Source organism: Manis pentadactyla, chromosome 7 (genome assembly GCF_030020395.1).
Source record: "Manis pentadactyla isolate mManPen7 chromosome 7, mManPen7.hap1, whole genome shotgun sequence".
In the NCBI taxonomy this organism is placed as follows: domain Eukaryota; kingdom Metazoa; phylum Chordata; class Mammalia; order Pholidota; family Manidae; genus Manis; species Manis pentadactyla.
The window spans coordinates 53,152,625-53,172,886 of record NC_080025.1 but is presented as its reverse complement, the minus strand read 5'-3'; the positions used below and the strand labels follow the sequence as shown (position 1 = coordinate 53,172,886).

The window sequence follows — 20,262 nt, the reverse complement described above, 5'->3', positions numbered from 1 at the left end:
TAGATATACACTGAGCAAGATCATGAAGGGATTGATGACTGGATTTAGCGATGTGAAGATCATTGATGATCTTACCAAAAGCCTGGAAAGAAGAGGCCTGGGAGAGGTGGAAAGGAGCAAAATTAGACACAGTGAGTTGGAAAAGTGGAAACAGGTTGAGAGTGTCTTGTTTTTTAAAATAGGAGAAATAACATGTTTGCCTCCAATAGAGGGACAAATTGATGCATGGTAGGGGGCAGGGGCTTTCCTGGAGCAGTATCTGTATAGTCAGCTAGAGGGAATGGGATCCACTGCCTGAGTTGGAAGCATTGATCTTACTAGGATCTTGATCAGTTTCCATTTATAGCAGGGGTTGGCAAACCACAGCTCTGGAGCCAAGTTCAGTTTACTGCCTGTTTTTGAAATGACGTTTTATAAATAAAGCCATGCCCATTTATTTAGATATTATTTATGACTGCTTTCAAACAATAAGGGTAGACTTGAATAGTTGCTACAGAGAAGCCCAAAATATTTACTGTCTGACTCTTTACAGAAGGAGTTTGCTGACCCTAGATTTATAGTAACTGAAAGAGATGAGATGAAATATGAGTGGGAGAGGGGAAGAAGTAAAAGGCAAATGTAGGGAACTGAACATTTTGAGAAAGATACTCAAATGTCTTCTGTGATTTGACTCAGAGAGGAAATCAGAACCTTGAATTTAGAGGAAAATGAGTTACAGCCTTGGTGCTTTTTCTAAGGTGGGTTTTTGGAAAGACTCTAATCTCCAAAGTTGTAAGCTAACTATAGTCACCTATTGCTGTGTTACAAATTACCCCAATCTTAGTGGCTTAAATCAGCTAACATTTATTATCCCAGTTTCTTTGGGTCAGGAATCGGGAACAGCTTAGCTGTAAGGTTCTGACTTAGAATCTCTCATGAGGCTGCAATCAAGGTGTCAGCCAGGACCACTGTCATCTGAGTCTTGAGGGGCAGCTTCCTATATGCCTCACATGGTTGTTGACAGGAGGCTTCAGTCTTTGCCACATGGGCTTCTCTGTGTAACTACTTACAGCATGGTTTCCCTGTACCAAGTAATGAGAGAGAATGCCCAGTGCAGGAATTTTAGTCTTTTATAACCTAATCCTGGATGTGACCTGCCTTCACTTTTGCTGTATTCCATTGGTCACACAGAGCAATGCTGGTGCAATGTAGAAAGACACTGCATGAGGGTGTGAACAGCAGGACATGGGGATTTTGGGGAGCCATCCTGGAGGCTACCACAGACACACTTGCATTTCTACAATATTCTGTGCATTACTTTGTGTACCTCCAGCTTTGTGTGTGACCAGTGTCTTCATAGTTGCCCACAGCAGCTATTTGCAAATTTTTATTATATTAAATCCCAAACACAAACATTGTTTAAAATATTTTTTTCTTTTTTACTAAGTTCTTTTTGTCTGATTACAAAAGTAACACAGTAGAAAACTGGAATGTGGACAAACAAAAAGCCCTGAAAATTAATCATTTTTCATGTCCCCCAGTTTCGATTACTCATACTGAAATTTTATTTTGCTATCTGATGTTTTTCCTGTATATACTAGTAACATCTGTTTTAAAAGTTCATACATAAACTATTCATAAGCTGCTTTCAATATTTTGTGAACTTTTTTAAGTCTTATTCAGTTCTGTTGTTTTTTAATGTTTTATAATTACATTTTATGGCTATTCGTAATATAATCCTTTCTTTTTTATTGTTACCAAAAATGTTATAGTAATACCCTTGTCACTAATTCTATATGGATAACCATGATCATGATGGCCTTTTTTTAAAAAAAATAATTACCAGTTCTTACTAACAATTCACATTCAAGTTCAGCAAAAGCAGAACTGTAGCTGTGAAGTTTGAAACATTTATTTTAGCATTTTAATAGAACCTGATGAGGCTTGTGTATTGAAGGTCCACAGACTGGGATATTCACATTCTCGGTTAATTTGCAAAAATAGTTCAGTAACAGTAAACTTACCTTACATAAACCTATTAGACTGGATATAAGATCATAGAACATCTATGCCCCTCAAACTCCTAAACCTAATAACACATAAGTAAGGTAAGAAATAAAAAAAGTTTGCAGAGATTTGCCACTTGCTATAGTGATTTTTAGTGAATGACCTTATTTTTAGAAGATTGAATTTCTTTCTAATCTGATGTTATATAACATTGACATGGTTGTACTAATTTACTAAGAAAACTGCCTGAAGTATCAGCTCAACTTACCAGAATTATCTCTGAGTGTTCCCTTTTCTTGTTTTCAGGGGCTTTTTTGAACATTAGTCTTGTAAAAGCTAATTTTGCTTTGGAGACCAGTGTTTAAGTTGTCCATAATGCATAATGCATTGTAATTCCAGGTAATACAACATAGCATTATCAGATGTGGGAGCAGTCAGGCTGTCTCCTTCGCTGGCTCTCCTTTCCCTTTCTCTCAGTCAGCATTTCTTGACTGGGGTTCCTGTGCTGCTTGAGAGAATGTCTCTGAAGTCATTTTCTAGAGTTTAATTTTTTTTCCCAGGTGTGTATATATGTACTGGTTATTTGCTAGCTGCTGTGCTAGATGCTGGGACTATTGAACTGAAAAAAAAGCTCTTTGCTGTTGAAAAGCTCCCAGTAATTAACATGGTGAGAAGCGCTGGTGGTGGGAGTCTCTCCAGAATGCTCTGAAGCCACCAAGGAACCAGCTGCTCAGGCTGGAGAGCAGTCAGAGGCTGCGAGTGCCTCACCCACAGAGGCTCTGCTTAAACAACTTGCTTTACCTTTACATACACATTCACACCTTATTAGGCAAAATGTTTTAATTGAAAATGTTTTGGTCAAGTTGTATGGGTCAAGAACTTCTTTCACCATTGATTTAATGGGATATCAAATATGCACTAAATTTGTCCTCTTAGAAGTAGCTAAAATGTCTAATTGTAGAGTAAGGAGTTTAAATTTAATCAACTCAGTCTCTCGTACCCCCTTTCTCTGTTTGAATTCTTTGATGGCAGCTTTAAACAGTTCATTCCATCTGTGACTATAATAAGTATCCGAGAGATCCCGCCAGCAAGCCAGAGTCTGCCTTTCTTTGTCTTTGCCTCAGGAATTTTAGTTTTAAATTTAAAAAAAAATTTCTTCCAGTCTGTGGCTTATCCTTTCCTCTTTTTTTTGACAGGGAAAGAAATTTTTAAATTATGAAATCAATTCATTTGATGTATGTTAAAAGGTGCAATACGTTTCTTCATTTATCAGAAAAAGAAGTTAGAAATTAACTTTTAAGAAAACAGCAAATGGCAAACAAATTTCCTTGGAAGTTGTAGTCACATACAGATCCTGGAAAAGATGAAGGCCCATCAGTCCCACCCACTTTTATGAGTTTCATCCAGTACTGGGCCTACTCAGGGGTGGAGAGAAAAGGAGACTTTCAAACAGGAGTAAGTTACAAATGAGGTTCCAACACGCCTGCCTAAGGGCACCAGGTGGGAAGCATGTTTTCTAAACTAGATCCAGGAAGTGGAATGTGGAATCAATCTGTCCTCTTCCCCATTAAGGGCTGCCCACCGGTTAATAGATTGTTTTTTAAAAGACTAAATAAAAACAAACTGAACACACACACTCTATCACCCCTGCCAAAAACAGAAGAAAAGAAAATACCACTAAGATGTCCCCAGTTACTCTCCAGAGTGGAACCAGGGAGCAGCTTCAGCAACCTGAAATAGTAGTATGTTAGAAACTTCTCATAAGCATGCCTTGCTTTTATAAACAAAAAAAATTTTCTGAAACCACAGAACAAAAACCAGTACTGATTACTTTTCTGACAACACACAATTACTCAGAATTAACTAGTACTGGGAGGGGAAAGAGGACCATACCTGTGTGGGCCTTGTCTCACACAGGTGCATGTAGGGAGGTGTAGGTGGGTGCAGAGCATTTGTCATTATTGAAAAGACAAATTTTAATTTTTAATTGTTACTTTGATTTAAGCATTGTTTTTAGTATGATGCTGACACCAGCTGTGCAGAAAGTGCTCTATTCTTAGCAGCACACCACTACAGCTCTTCTCCTGGTTCTGGCTTATAGGGCAGCCGGTGCTGCTTTGTCAAACACGTTTATGTTAGGTTTTCTGCATAGGTGCAAAGCACTCCACATGCTTGACAGCCTTCAAGCAGTCTCTAGAGTGATCGGCTTTTGTTTGTTCTTTGACAGCATCTCAATAGTAGAGGGCTCTTCTCTGAGATCAGTTTGGGATCCAACAAGCAAGAAAGGAGTCTGCACAGTGCTCAATTAGCTCAGGTACCTACTTTTCTTTCACATTTTGAATGAGGATGGAAAACAATGAAAAACAGACTAGACATCTATTTGTAGAAAACCCTGGCAGTGACAAAAAGTCCAAGAGTGTATGGCTCCCACCAGTCATATAACTATGACCACAGAGTTGTCAAAAACACTTGACATATTCAGATGGAAATTTATTCTTAGAATATCAACAGTTTGACCAATGACACCATCGTCCACGACAACACTTTGTCTGCATTGCTGAGAAAGATTGTATCCACTTTGAATGTTTTAGATTTGATGTTGACCCTCTTACTTGTTTTTTTAAGTCATGATGTCATACCAGTCCCTACAGGGCCTTTAACCTTCCTTGGTACCATTGCTCAACTATCTACAAATCCACTTGTTATTGTTTAACCCATACTTCCTCCAAATTGTCCACACATATTTCATTAGCAGAAATTGAAAAATGCATCAGGATCAAGGTATACAAGGTTTAAGGGGAGAAGAGTAAAAAAGGAAATGATCAGGGGCAGGGAATATAAGGAAACAGTACTATGAAATTTAGATTTTAACCTAAGGGCAGCATGGAGTCTTTGAAGAATATTAGGAAGGCCATGTCAAACTAATTTCACTTTTTATTGGATAGGTTGCACTTAGATAAAAAGGTAGGCAATATTAATAACAAATGACTTTGTAAAACAAAATGAACAAAATAACACTAGACTCATAGACACTAAGAAGTGACTAGTGGTTACCATGGGGGAGGGGTTGGGGTGGGTAGAGGGAGGGTGAGGGGGATAAAGGGGCACAAAAGTGCTCAATCATAATATAAGTTGGTCACATGGATAGTAGTAAGCATGGAGAATATAGCCAATGATTCTGCAACATTTCCTATGTTGACAGATGGTAACTTCACTAGTGGGGGTGAGGATTTAATAATATGGGTAACTGTTGAACCATTGTGTCATATACTTGAAACCAATCTAAGAGTGTATATCAACAATACTTCAATAAAAAAAAAATAAGTGACTTTGTATCAGTCCCTTTGGTGTGTTAGTATATAGTTTTATGGGGCAGCTGGGTCAAATTCCTATTCTGATATCTTAAATTTGTTCCCATGCCTTCCTTGTACATTCTAGTTGCATCCTCTCAACTGAAGTTTAGACAGCTGTATTTAAACCTAAGACTTTAGTCTGCTGGAATTCAGCAAATACAGGCTTCCTCTATTCATGCTTGCCATTTCTCAGTGTGAAATCTTCTAAAATAGCATGTAAGAGCTTTAATATGTTACTTCTCTTTCTTTTAAACCTTTACAGTCAAGGTTTATCAAGCAGGTTTAGTTATGATTCTCTGTAGGGCACTACTGATTCCTGATGACAGCAAGAACCAGAAAGGAAAAAAAGGCGATTTACAAGCAGCAGCCAATTATCCAGCAACCAGAATTCTTTGTTGTTAGAGAGTCTGTTGTAACAAGTCTCTTTGTCTTCACTTAGCACCTGTCACTGTAACCAAGACCATGGTTTTGAACACCTGGCATAACATGAAACTGCTAGATAACACTGAAGCAGTCCCTCAGGAAGTTAAACTCAACCCTGAATGTGGTTAAACTCAGTGGATAAATGTAGAAGCCTGTAAGTGGGTACCAGTTACTCAGTAAAACAAACTCTGCTTATCCCTTGAACTAAACCCCGGATTTGGGGATAAAGCAAAAGAATGAGGGTAAGGGATATTGGCTTCAAAAATCATTTTGAGTACACATTTTGAGAACACATCTGAAGTAACTGTACTACAACAGATAAATAGATTCTGCTGGATCATACTGTCCCGGGGCAGTTTCAACAATACCACAATGTTCTGTGGAATTTCTTGCAAGTGACTTGACCCATCTAGAGCCCTTATTTCCTCATGTGAAACATGAAAGGATTGGATTGTTTTAAGACTTCCTTCTGTGGTTCTTCAGTTGCACTATATTTACTTGACTTAAGAAACATGCTGCAGTGAAGCTTTTAGGTAAAAATGAAAATAACTTGTTAAAATCATACCACTTGTAAAATTAGAAGGCATAGACTTATACTGAAGGATATTCTGCTGGATGAGGTCCCCAGGGATCCTTCTTTTCTGGGAGGCCTGGATTTCCAGATGTTGACTCTCTGACCATCAAATGGTCCTCTAGATTAGTAGAAGCCTGTAAGCCTTAAATGATAATGAGATACAACAAGCTTACTTCTGACTACTAATTTGAATTTAGGTGCATGTGTTTAGTGTTTTAATTCTAAATGTGTGATTGGCTTTTAGTGATAGAGTTTGAAGAGATTGGAGGTTTACTTGTGCATGCCTGCTGCCCAGCCAGTGATTCCTGACCATTCCTGATGAGCCATGGCTGTACCCAGTAAACCCCTTAAATAGAGGGCACTCTCTTGCTAGCTCTCTTCTCCATCCTCTGCCTTCTCTCTCACTAAGAGTACTAGGACATGCATGCTAGTCTGTATTCTTGCTGTTGGACATGTTGGAAATGACTGAGGAGGATTGTCCCTTCCATGACTGTGTAGACAGTTGCTAGCTGTGGGACTTGTTTTAAATTAGTGTTCTCTGGTCTCTTTTCCAGCCTCCATCAATCCATCTATAATCCCAGTGGTCCGTATCTCAAACATAACAATATTTGCTCTGTGGCATCATCCCTGATTCAGCTCATCTTTCTCAACTGCCTCTGTGTCTCCCTCATCTCTTCATACAAAGTCTAGATATACTTTTATCCACCTCTTGCCTAGTGTTATAAAACTCTCAACAGTAGGCATAAAGAACTTAGCACCTGGTACAAAGTAGTATGTTCAGAAAATGTTAGCTGCTTTTAATCCTTTTAATCCTTCTATTAAATAAATCATATGAAATTGTTTTGTATGTTTAAAAAAATCTCACATTGGCAATTTCGTATGGTTCAACTTTATAGCTATACAATGATGGTTCTTAATAGGTGCAAATTAAAATTAAATGCCTTTTAACTATGTATGCATACACATGTGTGTACTGTCCCCATCCTAGCTCATGAATTAGGATCTTAATGCATGGGTCCTAGGTAAATTCATTTTTAAAAAGCTCCCTAGACCCACAGACCAGTGGAACAGAATAGAGAGTCCAGATATTAACCCAAACATATATGGTCAATTAATATATGATAAAGGAGCCATGGACATACAATGGGGAAATGACAGCCTCTTCAACAGCTGGTGTTGGTAAAACTGGACTGCTACATGCGAGAGAATGAAACTGGATCATTGTCTAACCCCATACACAAAAGTAAATTCGAAATGGATCATAGACCTGAATGTAAGTCATGAAACCATAAAACCCTTACAAAAACACATAGGCAAAAATCTCTTGGACATAAACATGAGCAACTTCTTCATGAACATATCTCCGTGGGCAAGGGAAACAAAAGCAAAAATGAACAAGTGGGACTATGTCAAGCTAAAAAACTTCTGTACAGCAAAGGACACCACAATTAGAACAAAAAGGTATCCTACAGTATGGGAGAATATATTCATAAATGACAGATCCGAAAAAGGATTGACATCCAAAGTATATAAAGAGCTCACGCACCTCAACAAACAAAAAGCAAATAATCCAATTAAAAAATGGGCAGAGGATCTGAACAGACAGTTCTCCAAAGAAGAAATTCAGATGGCAAACAGACACATATGATGCTCCACATCGCTAATCATCAGAGAAATGCAAATTAAAACCACAGTGAGACTTCACCTCACACCAGTTAGTATGGCCAACATCCAAAAGACAAGGAACAACAAACGCTGGCGAAGATGTGGAGAAAGGGGAACCCTCCTACACTGTTGGTGGTAATGTTAGTTCAACCATTGTGGAAAGCGGTATGGAGGTTCCTCAAAAAGCTCAAAATAGAAATACCATTTGACCCAGGAATCCCACTCCTAGGAATTTATCCAAATAATGCAGTTTCCCAGTCTCAAAAAGACATATGCACCCTTATGTTTATCCCAGCACTATTTACAACAGCCAAGAAATGGAAGCAGCCTAAGTGTCCATCAGTAGATGAATGGATAAAGAAGATGTGGTACATATACACAGTGGAATATTATTTAGCCATGAGAAGAAAACAAATCCTACCATTTGCAACAACATGGATGGAACTAGAGGGTATTATGCTCAGTGAAATAAGTCAGGCGGAGAAAGACAAGTACCAAATGATATCTCTCATGTGGAGTATAAGAACAAAGAAAAAACTGAAGGAACAAAACAGCAGCAGAATCACAGAACCCAAGAATGGACTAACAGTTACCAAAGGGAAAGGGACTGGGGATGATGGGTGGGAAGGGAGGGATGGGGGGGAAAGGGGGGCATTACGATTAGCGTGTATAATGTGAGGGAAGGGCACGGGGAGGGCTGTGCAACACAGAAGACAAGTGATTCTACAGCATCTTACTATGCTGATGGACAATGACTGTAATGGGGTTTGTGGGGGAAACTTGGTGATGGAGGGAGTCTAGTAAACAATGTTCCTCATGTAATTGTAGATTAATGATACCAAAATTTAAAAAAAACAATAGTAACATGAACTTTATAAAATTAAAATATTCTGCTCTGTGAAAGGTCTTGTTCAGAGAAACAAAGCACAAGCCACAAACTAGGAGAAAATATTTGCAAAACATAAAATTAAAGGATTTATATTCAAAATATAAAAAAGAAATCTAAAACAAAAATCCCCATTAAAAACGGGTAAATATATGAACAGACACCTCACCAAAGAAGATACACAGACAGCAAATAAGCATTAAAAATTTGCTCTACATCACCTAATATCAGGGAATTACAACATAGTGTTGCTGGGCAGCTGGGTCTGGGGAGGTCTCTCCCTGAGCAAAAAAAAAAAAAGTAAAAGACTAACATTACCAGGATGTAGAGCAACTGGAAATCTCATACACTGCTAGTGGAAGTGTAGACAGGAACAGCCATTGTAATGTAGCCATCCCATCCTAGGTATTTACCTAAGAGAATGGAAAATGTGTATACAGAGATCTGTACATAATGTGTGTACTTCATAAAAATTTTTAAGTAGAAACAATCCAAATAAATGAATTATAAACAAATTGTGCTAGTTTCCAGATAATGGAATACAATGCAACAGTAAACAAAACAATAAAAGGGCTTGCAATACTGTTACATGTGACAATATGCATATATCTCAGAAGCCTTAGCAACGTGAAAGAAACCAGGCACAGAGTTACAATATGATCCCATTTATATAATAACATTCTGGAAAAGGCAAAATAATGGATAGGAACTGAAATCAGAGCAGTGGCTGTCAAGGGATGGATGGTGAGAGGAGATTGCAAAAGAGTAAGAGGAAACTTTGGGGTAACAAATGTTCTGTATCTTGATTGTGGTGAAGGTTACATGACTATACATTTTTCAAAACTCATTAAAATAAGACTGATTTTATTGTATGTAAATCAACTTGTCTTTAATGAAAGTTAAAGCCAGTGTGCAACATCAGAAATTATTTTCACAAATTTCAGGGTGAAGAGAACTCTTGGAGATAGGTCAGAAGCTAAATCTGGTCCTTTGTCTTTTGACTCAATGGCATTTTTTTTTTATTATGAAGAAATTTCTATATATTAAAAATTGTCTTATTTATTATCGGGCTTTTGTGCCTTTACCACTGTATGATCTTATATCAAGAATAAGATATATCCTTATTTATTCAAGCACTCTTTATAAAGTTACCTAAATGTCATTATTAAATTGTCTTCATGTATCTCTTAAACAGTTTGTGTTAAATTTATTCTTCGTTATATACTTTCTGTGAGTGACGTTGTAAATTGAGTTTTCCCTTCTATTATATATTCTTTTTCTTTTTTTAATAGACTTTCGGGCTGTTCCCAGGTTTTGGCTATTGGGAATAAAACTCCTTTGAATGTTTGTGTGTAAGTCTTTTTGTGAACATATGTTCTCATTTCCCTTGGGTAAATGCTTAGGGTAGAACTCTGAGTCCTAAGGTATGTGTATGTTTAGCTTTTTGAGAAATCGCCATTTTTCAAAATCAGTATACCATTTTTACATTCCCATCAGCAATGCATGAGAGGTCTGATCAACATCCTTGCCTACATTCAATGGTGACATTTTAATTTTAGCTCTTTAGTGGGCATGAAATAGAAAATTGTTGCCACTTTAATTTGAGTTTCCCTGTGATTGTTGAGCAACTTTTTGTGAACTTTTTGCCAAATATCTTTTTTCCCCCCATGCCAAATATCTTTTATAAAGTGTCTTTTTATGGGGTGTTGGTAAAGTTCAACTTTTATGCCCAGTTTTTTGTTTTAGGTTGCTTATATTTTTAATTTCTTGGAATTACTTATATATTCTGAATACAAGTCCTTCAACAGACATATGTATTGTGAGTATTTTCTCCCAGCCTGTGACTTGCCATTTCATATTCTTAACAATCTTTTTTGATGAGTAGAGGTTTTTAGTTTTGATGAAGTCCAATTTTTCTTTTCTCTTTTGTAGCTCATGTTTTCTGCATCTTCTCTAAAAAGTTTTTTCCTACCTCAAGGTCTGAAAGGTATTTTCCTCCCTGTTTTCTTCTGAAAACTTTTAGTTTTACAGTTGAGTCTATAATCCGAGGTTCATTTTTGTGTATAGCGTTAGGAGTAAGTAGAGGCTCTTTTCTTCTGAAGGTTTATGTAATTTGTTCCAGGATCATTAGTTGCAAAGACTGTCATTTCCCCCATTGAATAGCTTTGGCCCCTTCTTTCTAACTGGTTATTCAAAAGGAAATATATTTTTTATATAATACATTGATTATATAACCATTTACCCTTTGAAATCTTTTACTTAGAGCAATTTTTCAGTTGGGCCTAGGTATGAAATTGTATTATCAGTTAATAATGATCATTTGCCTCCTATATCTCTTTGTGATGTCAGTTACTACCAGAACAATGCTAAAAAAGAGTGATGATTGTGGGCATTCTTTCCTTAATCCTGATATTAATGGAAATGCTTTTATTTTATCATTAGTCATGGTGATTGATATTTTTATGGTTTTGGTTTTAAGGTCACCAGTTTCTGTATTAAGTCAATACCAACAAACTTCTATTTTATTAAGGGCTTTTATAAGCAGTGGACTTTGAATTTTTTCAAATACCATTCCAGATGCTATAGAAATAATCATGTGATTTTTCTTATCTGTTAATATGAGGAATTATATTGACTTCCTAAAGTCAGTCCACGTGTCTTGCATGTCTGGTTGAATCCCACTCAGTCACTTTGGTTTGTTCTTTTAGTATGCCTAATTATATCTGGTAACATTTTTATTTAGAATTTTTGTGCCATATTCACATAGTAGGTCGATCTACCTTTCTTTTAGCTTCTTTAGGACTTCATGTCTGTGTTAATAAGGTAGCTTAGTAAAAGGAATTTGGAAGCTTTCTCTGTGCTCTGGAACATTAAATAGCATTGGGTGATACCTGTTCTTTAAATGGTTGGAAAGAAGGGGAATGCTATATTTAACCTTTATTAACAATCTCTCTTAAGAATTTTTACCAGCTAATATTTTTGTTAGACTAAAGCTTAATAAGTGTCTTTATTAAGAAAGTCTGAAGAAGATGGTAGTGAACTCTGGAAATACAAAGATCATTTGGATTTTTTGTTTTTGGTGGGCAGGGAGTGTTTCATAACTTACTTGGTGGAGTATTCCTTGTTAAGTAATGGAGAACTAGATTGATTGTTTGTTGGTTTAAAATACAGAGTTTAGAGTTTGGATTGAAATTTATGGTCTGAAACACCTTGACCCATTCTGTGTGTGACAGGATACCCATGTCCTGATCCCTGGAATCTGTCAATGTTTCCTTCTATAGCAGAAGGGACTTAGCAGGTGTGATGTAATTAAGTTTCATGAAATGGAATGATTACTCTAGATTAAGTGGGTAATCACCAGTATCCCTGTAAGAAGGAGGTGGAGAGGGAGTTCTCACTCAGTAGAGGAGAAGGCAGTCTGACCACAGAAGCAGAGATTGTAGTGATGTGACTAAGGACCAAGGAAAGCCAGTCTCCCAAGAAGTGGGAAAAGCAAGGAACAGATTCTCCCCTAGAACCTCCAGAAGGAATCTACCCTGCTGACACCTTGATTTTAGCCCCTTAAGACTCATTTTGGATTTCTGGAAACCAGAACTGTAAGACAATATATTTGTGTTGTTTTTAAGCCACTATAAGTTTGTGGTAATTTGTTATAGTAGCAACAGGCCACTAATACAGGTTGGGTACTTGTTAACTAAACATACGGGGGCAGGGACCTAGGCTTGTGGAATTTGATTCCATATCCCAGGTACCTAGAACAGTGCCTTACATAAAGTAGGCACTCAGTGTATTTGCTAATGGAGGGAAGGGGGAAGAAAAATCAGGTAATTGATAATTTAAATTAACATTATAAGTGTGGTGTAGGTATCTAGTTTCTGGATGAAGCAGAGAAAAATGGTAAGGTTGAAAACTTGAAACCCACCCATTACCAAATAGATCCTATAGTATTATTCCAGCAGATCACTTTTTTAAAACTGAACAATAAAAAGTAGAAAATAATTCCGATACCAGATCACACAATTTGAAATTCAAGGATCCCTATGCTGTTACTTGAAGGAGGAAAACACAAATGCATGCATACACGGAGAAGTCATATTTTAATTAAAATTCTGAGTCATTTCTCCAATCGTAGTTTGTATTAAGATGCCAAGAAGGTAGTTAATTCCACTTTAGCCAAGTGAATGCAAGAAGTAAACAGGTGTACAATATTGGTTTATTTTATGACTAATTTGATTTTATTTTTAAAATAGTTTAAAGTAGGTTATATGTTCATATAATACAAAAAATCAAAGTGCACAAAATGTAATATAGCAAAAAAAGCCTCTATACCCACCTCTTTGCACCAGCAGTTTCCTTCCTCACAGGCAACCCTGTGCTACCATTTTTTATATCCTTCCAAATGTATAAACATGTCAATTCCTAAATAATCCTTTTTTCATGTTTTTGTGCAATTCATAGTATACAGGATACACTGTTCCTTAGCTTTTTTTCACTTTTGCAGTATGTTTGAGCTCCTGCATAGCAATGGGTAAAGAGCTCCTGTATTTTTATGATTGCATATTATTCCATGTATCCAATTTATATCTCCAGTGCAATAGATGGATGTGCCTATTTCTCTTCACCGGAGATCAACAAACTTTTTCTGTAAAGGGCCGAAAGTAAACATTTTTTATTTGTGGGCCTAATACATTTTCTGTCGCGTATTCTTCTTCATTTGGTTTGGTTTTGTTTACAACCATTCTTAGCTCATAGGCCATTCAAAAAGCAGACCCAGGGGACTATAGTTTGCTGATTTTTGCAGACATATTATCACTCTATTATCAGAAAACAAGTGTCCCATTACAATTTTGTTTTTATTTTTCTTATCAGCAAAGTTGAGCATGTTAGAGCCATCTTTTTTGTGTGTATATTTCCTTTTTTGTGACTATTCATATTTTTTCCCATTTTTCTATAGTTGTTGATTTTATTTATAGTAACTTTTTATATAGGGAAAGTATCTCTTATCTTTGAAATGAATTGCAAATATTTTCCTCAGTTTTATCCTTATCTTTTTACTTGGCTTATAGAAGATGTTGCCATGTAGGAACTGTTCTGAGTGGTAAAATTTATCAGTTATTCTGTGATTGAGTTTTATATAGTGCTTTCTGCCTTTCTCATTCTAAGATTATTAAACAATTTCTTTGGTGGGTTTTTTCCTTGGTGCTTTTGTGATTTCATTTTGTCACTTAAATATGATCCACTTCAGTTTGTATCGGTATGAGGAGAAGGGACCCAGCTTTATGTTTTTCCCAGTGGCTTACCGTTTGTCCCAGTACCATTCATGGAATTTTCCTCATGCTTCCTTCTCCCCTCCATTTGAAATGCCACCTTTATTATATACTATAATATGTTTTTGGATCTGTTTCTGTATATTCTGTTCCAGGATCTCTCTGGACTGGCTTGCTTTTGAGTTCCACTCCCTCCTGTGTTGGATCGTATTTCATTGAGGAACTACAGATGCAGTTAAATAAATAATCAGATCTGTCTGCAGCCTGCATCTATATCCCAGTTCCTTGCTTTACCTTACCTCCTATTACAAAGAGATGCCCCACCCAGGGCTTCCCATCTCCACTCCTCTGGTCCACCCCTACAGGCTAGCTCCTAGAGGCACCCTCTCTGCTGCATCATTAATTCCTGCCTTTTTTAGATGGTTATCATATAAATATCCCTTAATAATAATTAAAAAGCAAGTAAACAAAAAACCTCATCCAACTATGGCCCCATTTCTACATTGTCTTCAGAGTAAAAGTCTATTTCTGCACCTCCTGTTTTCTCCTCAGCCCACCCCAGACAGGCAGTGGTTCCTACGTCACTGGGGAAATGACTCTTGCCAAGCACTAGCAGTCTGTATCTTACCAACTCTAGTAATCAGTTCTCTGAAAATCTCTTACCTTTTCAGATCTCATCTCAGTCGCTCAGCAGGATTTGACAGTTACCCAGCTGTCCGTGTAGTAACTGGATTTCCTCAGGAGTGGCCACTCCTCCTGAACCAACTATTGCCTTATCCCAGGGATCTGTCCTCGGCTGCCTCTCTCACCCATTTCCCTCTTATCATCTGAAGTGAGCTCATTCCATTTTGTGACTTTAAATACATCTGTAAACCAACATTCAAATTGTTGTCTCAGTGTTTCTACCCTTACTCCTGACCTCCAAACTACAACATCATCTTGCTAATGGGTTTCAGCCCTGGGCAAGTTCACTATGGATTCAGTGAGAGCAAAGGAATGACAGTGGAACGTTCTTGGGATGAAAGGGTTTATACCCAACTTTATTCCTACAGTGGCAGGTCAGTCAATAGAGTTCCGTCTAGTCAGAGTGAGTCTGCATGCAGCAAGCTGGTCTCTGCCTCTGGGCCTCTCTGCCCCTGCAAGTGTCTCAGTCTCTGCTCTCCTGCAGCTGTGCAGCCCTTCACACGTGTAGTGAGCTAGCTATCCAGGGCCAGATGAGAATCCTGGCCAGAGAAACCTTCACTTTATCCACAAACATCCATTTGCTTTCAACAACTCCAATTAGGTATCTTATACACAAGCAAAGCTTAGTGTTTCTTGCCCAGACCTATTCCTTCCCATCTTTCTCCATTTTAGGTAGTGATAACACCACACATTCAAATGTTTAGAAATTACTCCTGTTTTCCTCCATCCAGTCAGTCATCAAGTCCTGTCAGCTGTTTCTCCAAAAGTATCCCAGGTAGAGAGCCTAGCTGCCTCAGGTTGAGTCCTGGCTCAGCGTCCACAAGTCGATTTCTGTGCTCCAGATTCCTCATCTCTTAAATGAAGTTAAAATAGTACACACGTCATAGTTTTATTCACACATGAAATGTGGTGCCAGCTCAGCTAATATGTGTAAGGTGCTGAGAAGAGAGCCTGGTACTTAGTGAATGCTCAGGAGAGGGCTGCTGCCCCCAGTGCAGATGGTGGTAGTTCCAGCTGTAGCCATAATGGGGAACTAGGATCATTAGCATTAATACTGCAGCCGTAGCCCAAGCCTCTGTCCTCTCCCATGGACTGTGGGATAAACCTCCTGTGCTCTCCACTCCTGCACCTCTGCCATCCCTTCTCCACATACCAGCCATGGTCACCTCTTTAAAAACCTAAATGAAATTATGTCACTATCTGCTTAAAAACTTAGAGGCTTCCCATTACAATTATAATTGGACTCAGACACCTTTCCTTGGCTTTCAAGGCTTTGTGGGATTTGGCCCCTCCTACCTCACAGCTCCTGTTACTCCCAAGGCCCCATCCATTCCGGCCTTCATCTGGCCCCTAGACCATGCCCAGTCCTGTCCCATTTTAGGTCTCTGCACTCATTGTCTGGAGTGCCCTTCCCTTTTAGCTGCCTGGTTCCTTCATAAAAATCAGCCTCAGCTTAGATGCTAGCTCCTCAAAGATGCCATCCATGACCCTCCTGCCTGCAGTAGCCCCTCTTCCCACTCTTCATCACATGGCTTCCCCCTTCCATTTCTTTATTGCACATAACACTGGTGGAATTTTCTTAATTGGCGTATTTGTCTTAAGTTCCAGGTAGAGAGGGGCTTTGGCTTGTTTACCATCAAAACATCTAGGGGTTGGGAGCTAAGTTGTGGAGTGCCGAGTTTTCTTAGAAATGAAGGGAGAGGAGTGTCTTTTTGGTGGGAATTTCTTTTCCTTGTTGCCCCTTGAAAGTATGAAATGTGCCACTCATAGTAGTTGGGGAATGTTTGCCTTTTGGAAAAATGTTTTTGGGAATCTCTGCCTTTTCAATTCCTCAGCCACAGACAGTATTTTAAATTGTTCTGCAAGGAGAAGTGTTTTAACCCAGTTGGTTTAAATTCTAAATGTTTTACTTTAAAAACACACACACAGAGTATTAATTGATATGGTAACACCCACCCTGAGCTCATGTGGTATTTACTGTTTTAAAAATAAAAGTTTATGTAGCTGTGAAACAATTAGAGCTACCAGCAAGTGAGGAGCATAATAGTGAGAAAGGAAGCATTTTCTGATTTATTAGGGATGCCAGTGATAGCATGCTCCATCAACTGACTTAGACCTGCTATCATTTAGGCTTCTAGTTACCTGAAGTATAACTATTAATTTTCACTATTTCTGAGCAGTGTTAGTCATTCAGAATCTAATGATCATGTCCTTGATACCCAGGAAAAAGGGACTCACCCAATCCTTGTTCCCTGAGTTGAACTGAACTAACCTCCAAGTGTAGAACCTTTACCATAATGCTTCACAGTTCACGCAGCTTCTGCTAACATGTTTATGATATAAAATAAGAACAGGACTAAACAGTACATATGTAGTGTGATCTTAATTGTGCTGCATATAGATTAAAAGCAGTCTTGGAGTATAACATGTCATGAATGTCATGAAATGGACAGCAAGACTAGTGGGTGGGTGTGGCAGAGATTCCCAAAAACATTTTTCCAAAAACATTTTTCCAAATAGGCATATGGGCATGATTTCTGGGTGTAGCCAGAGCGTTGCCCAGCTCTTCGGTACCCTGTGCAGCCAGTGTGTGATGCATAGAGCCACAGCAGACTGTCCTTGCCCAGGCTTGTGATTGAATCTCTAGTAACAACAGCTACTTGACACCAGTATAGGCTAAAGTACTCCCCAAGGTTAAATCAGATGGCAAACATTTGTTCATTCAACACGTACGTACCAAATGGCTGGCTTTGCCAAGCCGTGTTACTTACATTAAGTGTAAAGTAAACCAAGTAGATGGGCCCCTGCCCTTGAGTTGCTTCTGGTGTATGAGGGAAGAAGACCCATGTGAACAACTAACACTCACGCAGTTTCAACTTGTGGTTATGAAGGAAAAGTGTCAGATTCTATGTGAAAACACAGGGCAAGGGAGAGCCTTATTTAGGTTGAAAGTTTTGGGGAAGGCTGAGATCCAAGAACTGAGAGGTGTCAGCCAGATGGAATGGAATATGCCTAATGGAGGAAGCTGCATGGGAAAGGCCAGGAGGCAGAGAAGAGCCTAGAGAGGACTGAAGGAGACCAGTGTGGGGCTGATGCAGCTGAGGGAGGCAGGATGGGCTGTGTCCTGTGACCTATAACTTGGGAAAGCTGTACTGTGACCAGAGACACTGAGGAGGAGGCGTGCAACTCCCTGGGGCCTAAGAGAACAAAAAGTTTCATAGCTTGGGGCCTCCATGTAGACTCAGTGGTTGTTTTAACCTCAGGGTCTCCTTTTCTGAGTAAGGATGGGGCCTGCCATTAGTGTGCAGTACCACTACAGCTTCTGAAGGAACCTGCTCTTGCCACACTGAGCACGCAATGTAGTAAACAAAGGCATGTTCTGAAGAAAGTGAGGGTGCACTAGATCCAGGTATGTAAGTTAGATTGGCCATCCACTACAAGACACAAGATGTTGAGGGATAGGATATCTGGGAGTTGGGGTATGCAGTATTGGATTCTATTTATAATTCTACTGCCAATTTATTGGGATGAGGTCTCTTTTATAAACTGGCAGTAAGCAGCATTTCAATTGGCAGTCTTTTTTAATGAGTTGTTTCTTACTGGAATTAGAAGAAATATCTAATTATTGCCAGTATAGGTTAATATGAAAACAGATTGTTTTGCCTGCTTTCATCATCTGTGTGATTATATTCTTTAGCAGCTAACATGCCAGTATTGTCAGCATGAGGTTGTACTGGGAACTACTCACTTTGGTCACAGCTCATTACTGAAAACAAACTATTAGAAGTGCCCTTTAGTCATACTTAGGTGGTTCTTTCCCTAAATGAACATGCTTCATTGTCCATCTGTTTAAAATCACTGCAGAACAAAAACTAGTATCTTGAAGCCTAAGGACATGATATCTATTTGCTACATTGGAATTCGGAAGAGGGATATACTGACCATGACTTACTTACTCTTTCATTCTTAGATTCTTCTTAATCTTTGGTGAAAACTCTGCGCCGAGAAGATGGCTGCAAATAAGCCCAAGGGTCAGAATTCTCTGGCTTTGCACAAAGTCATCATGGTGGGTAGTGGTGGTGTGGGCAAGTCGGCTCTGACCCTTCAGTTCATGTATGATGAGGTAAGTGCTGATTTTATGATGGATGGCAAAGTTTGGGCTTTCAGAAAGTGTTTCTCTGGCTTAGTTTGGTGCTGTGTCAGATGGATTACTTGAATCCTTGAAAGCTACTGATTTTTTTTTTTTCATTTTAAAATTCAAAGTCAACATCTGTACACAACTTGGTTTTAACATGATCTTTCAAGAAAGCCTTATGCCTTAAAAACAAACCAAAGTTGGAAACAGTACCTGTTTTTGAGAAATCTCACTTTGGCTTTTTTATTTTTATGTTTTAAAACACTGACACTTTCCCCACCTGCACAGTCGAAAATCCAAGTATAACTCTTGACTTCCCAAAAACTTAAGTACTTGTAGCCTACTGTTGATTGGAAGCCTTAACAATAGCAAACAGTTGATTAACACATTTTAGTATGTTTATGTGTATTATATACTATATTCTTACAATAAAGCAAGAGAAAAGAAAATGTTATTAAGAAAATCATAAGGAAGAGAAAAAATACATTTACAGTACTCTATAGTATTTTTGACAAAAGTCCACATACCTGGATATGCGTGATTGGTTGTTCAGTGGCCAGTGGTACTATTAAAAAAATCAGAAGTTTGAGGAGAAATCTCAAATTTGAAGATTTGACATTCTACATAGTAGTATAAGCCACTTTGTTGACTTGGTTCATTGTAGAGAAAGATTTAACAGCATTTTCAAATATTTACTTAAATATTGAGGTACTTTCAAGTTACTGTTTAGAGCTACATTAAAAGGAATTCTTACACGTCTGCTAAAATGTATGTGTAATAGTTTTTGCAGGTATGGTATTGCAAGGAAGAAAAAAGGCACAGTTTTCAAGCTATAAATAATCTAGAGCTCATAGTTAAACCCCAATTTTTTTGCAAATGAGGCAGCTACCAAATTGTCTAAAATGAAAATTTTAATTAATATGGTTTTTACCTTTGGAGACAACTGAATGAAGGGTACATGGGACCTCTGCACTATTTTTATAACTTCATGTGAATCTGTATTTCACAATAGGAGGTTTTGAAAAGTAAAGAAAATATAAAGGTGAGTTTTATTTTTTTATTTTCTAGTTTGTAGAGGACTATGAGCCTACCAAAGCAGACAGCTATCGGAAGAAGGTAGTACTGGATGGGGAAGAGGTGCAGATAGATATCCTGGATACAGCTGGGCAGGAGGACTATGCTGCAATTAGAGACAACTACTTCCGGAGCGGGGAGGGCTTCCTCTGCGTCTTCTCTATTACAGAAATGGAATCCTTTGCAGCCACAGCTGACTTCAGGTATGGTAGCAG

At 38.2% G+C, this 20,262-nt stretch overlaps 1 protein-coding gene across 4 annotated transcripts in view; it reads left to right on the top strand.

Annotated features, from left to right (window-relative positions):
* The window catches only part of RALA (RAS like proto-oncogene A), a 55,406-nt gene that overhangs the window by 21,892 nt on the left and 13,252 nt on the right, over positions 1 to 20,262 (top strand). For 2 of the 4 annotated variants that reach the window (XM_036918919.2, XM_057504390.1), the window contains exons 2-3: positions 18,809 to 18,961; positions 20,042 to 20,250. In XM_036918919.2, the coding sequence (XP_036774814.1) occupies positions 18,848 to 18,961; positions 20,042 to 20,250 (323 nt within the window). In that variant the 5' untranslated portion in view covers positions 18,809 to 18,847. Of the gene's footprint in view, positions 1 to 3; positions 132 to 4,213; positions 4,301 to 18,808; positions 18,962 to 20,041; positions 20,251 to 20,262 lie in introns of those variants that run through there. The other 2 variants (XR_008998450.1, XM_057504391.1) reach the window with 2 other exon arrangements.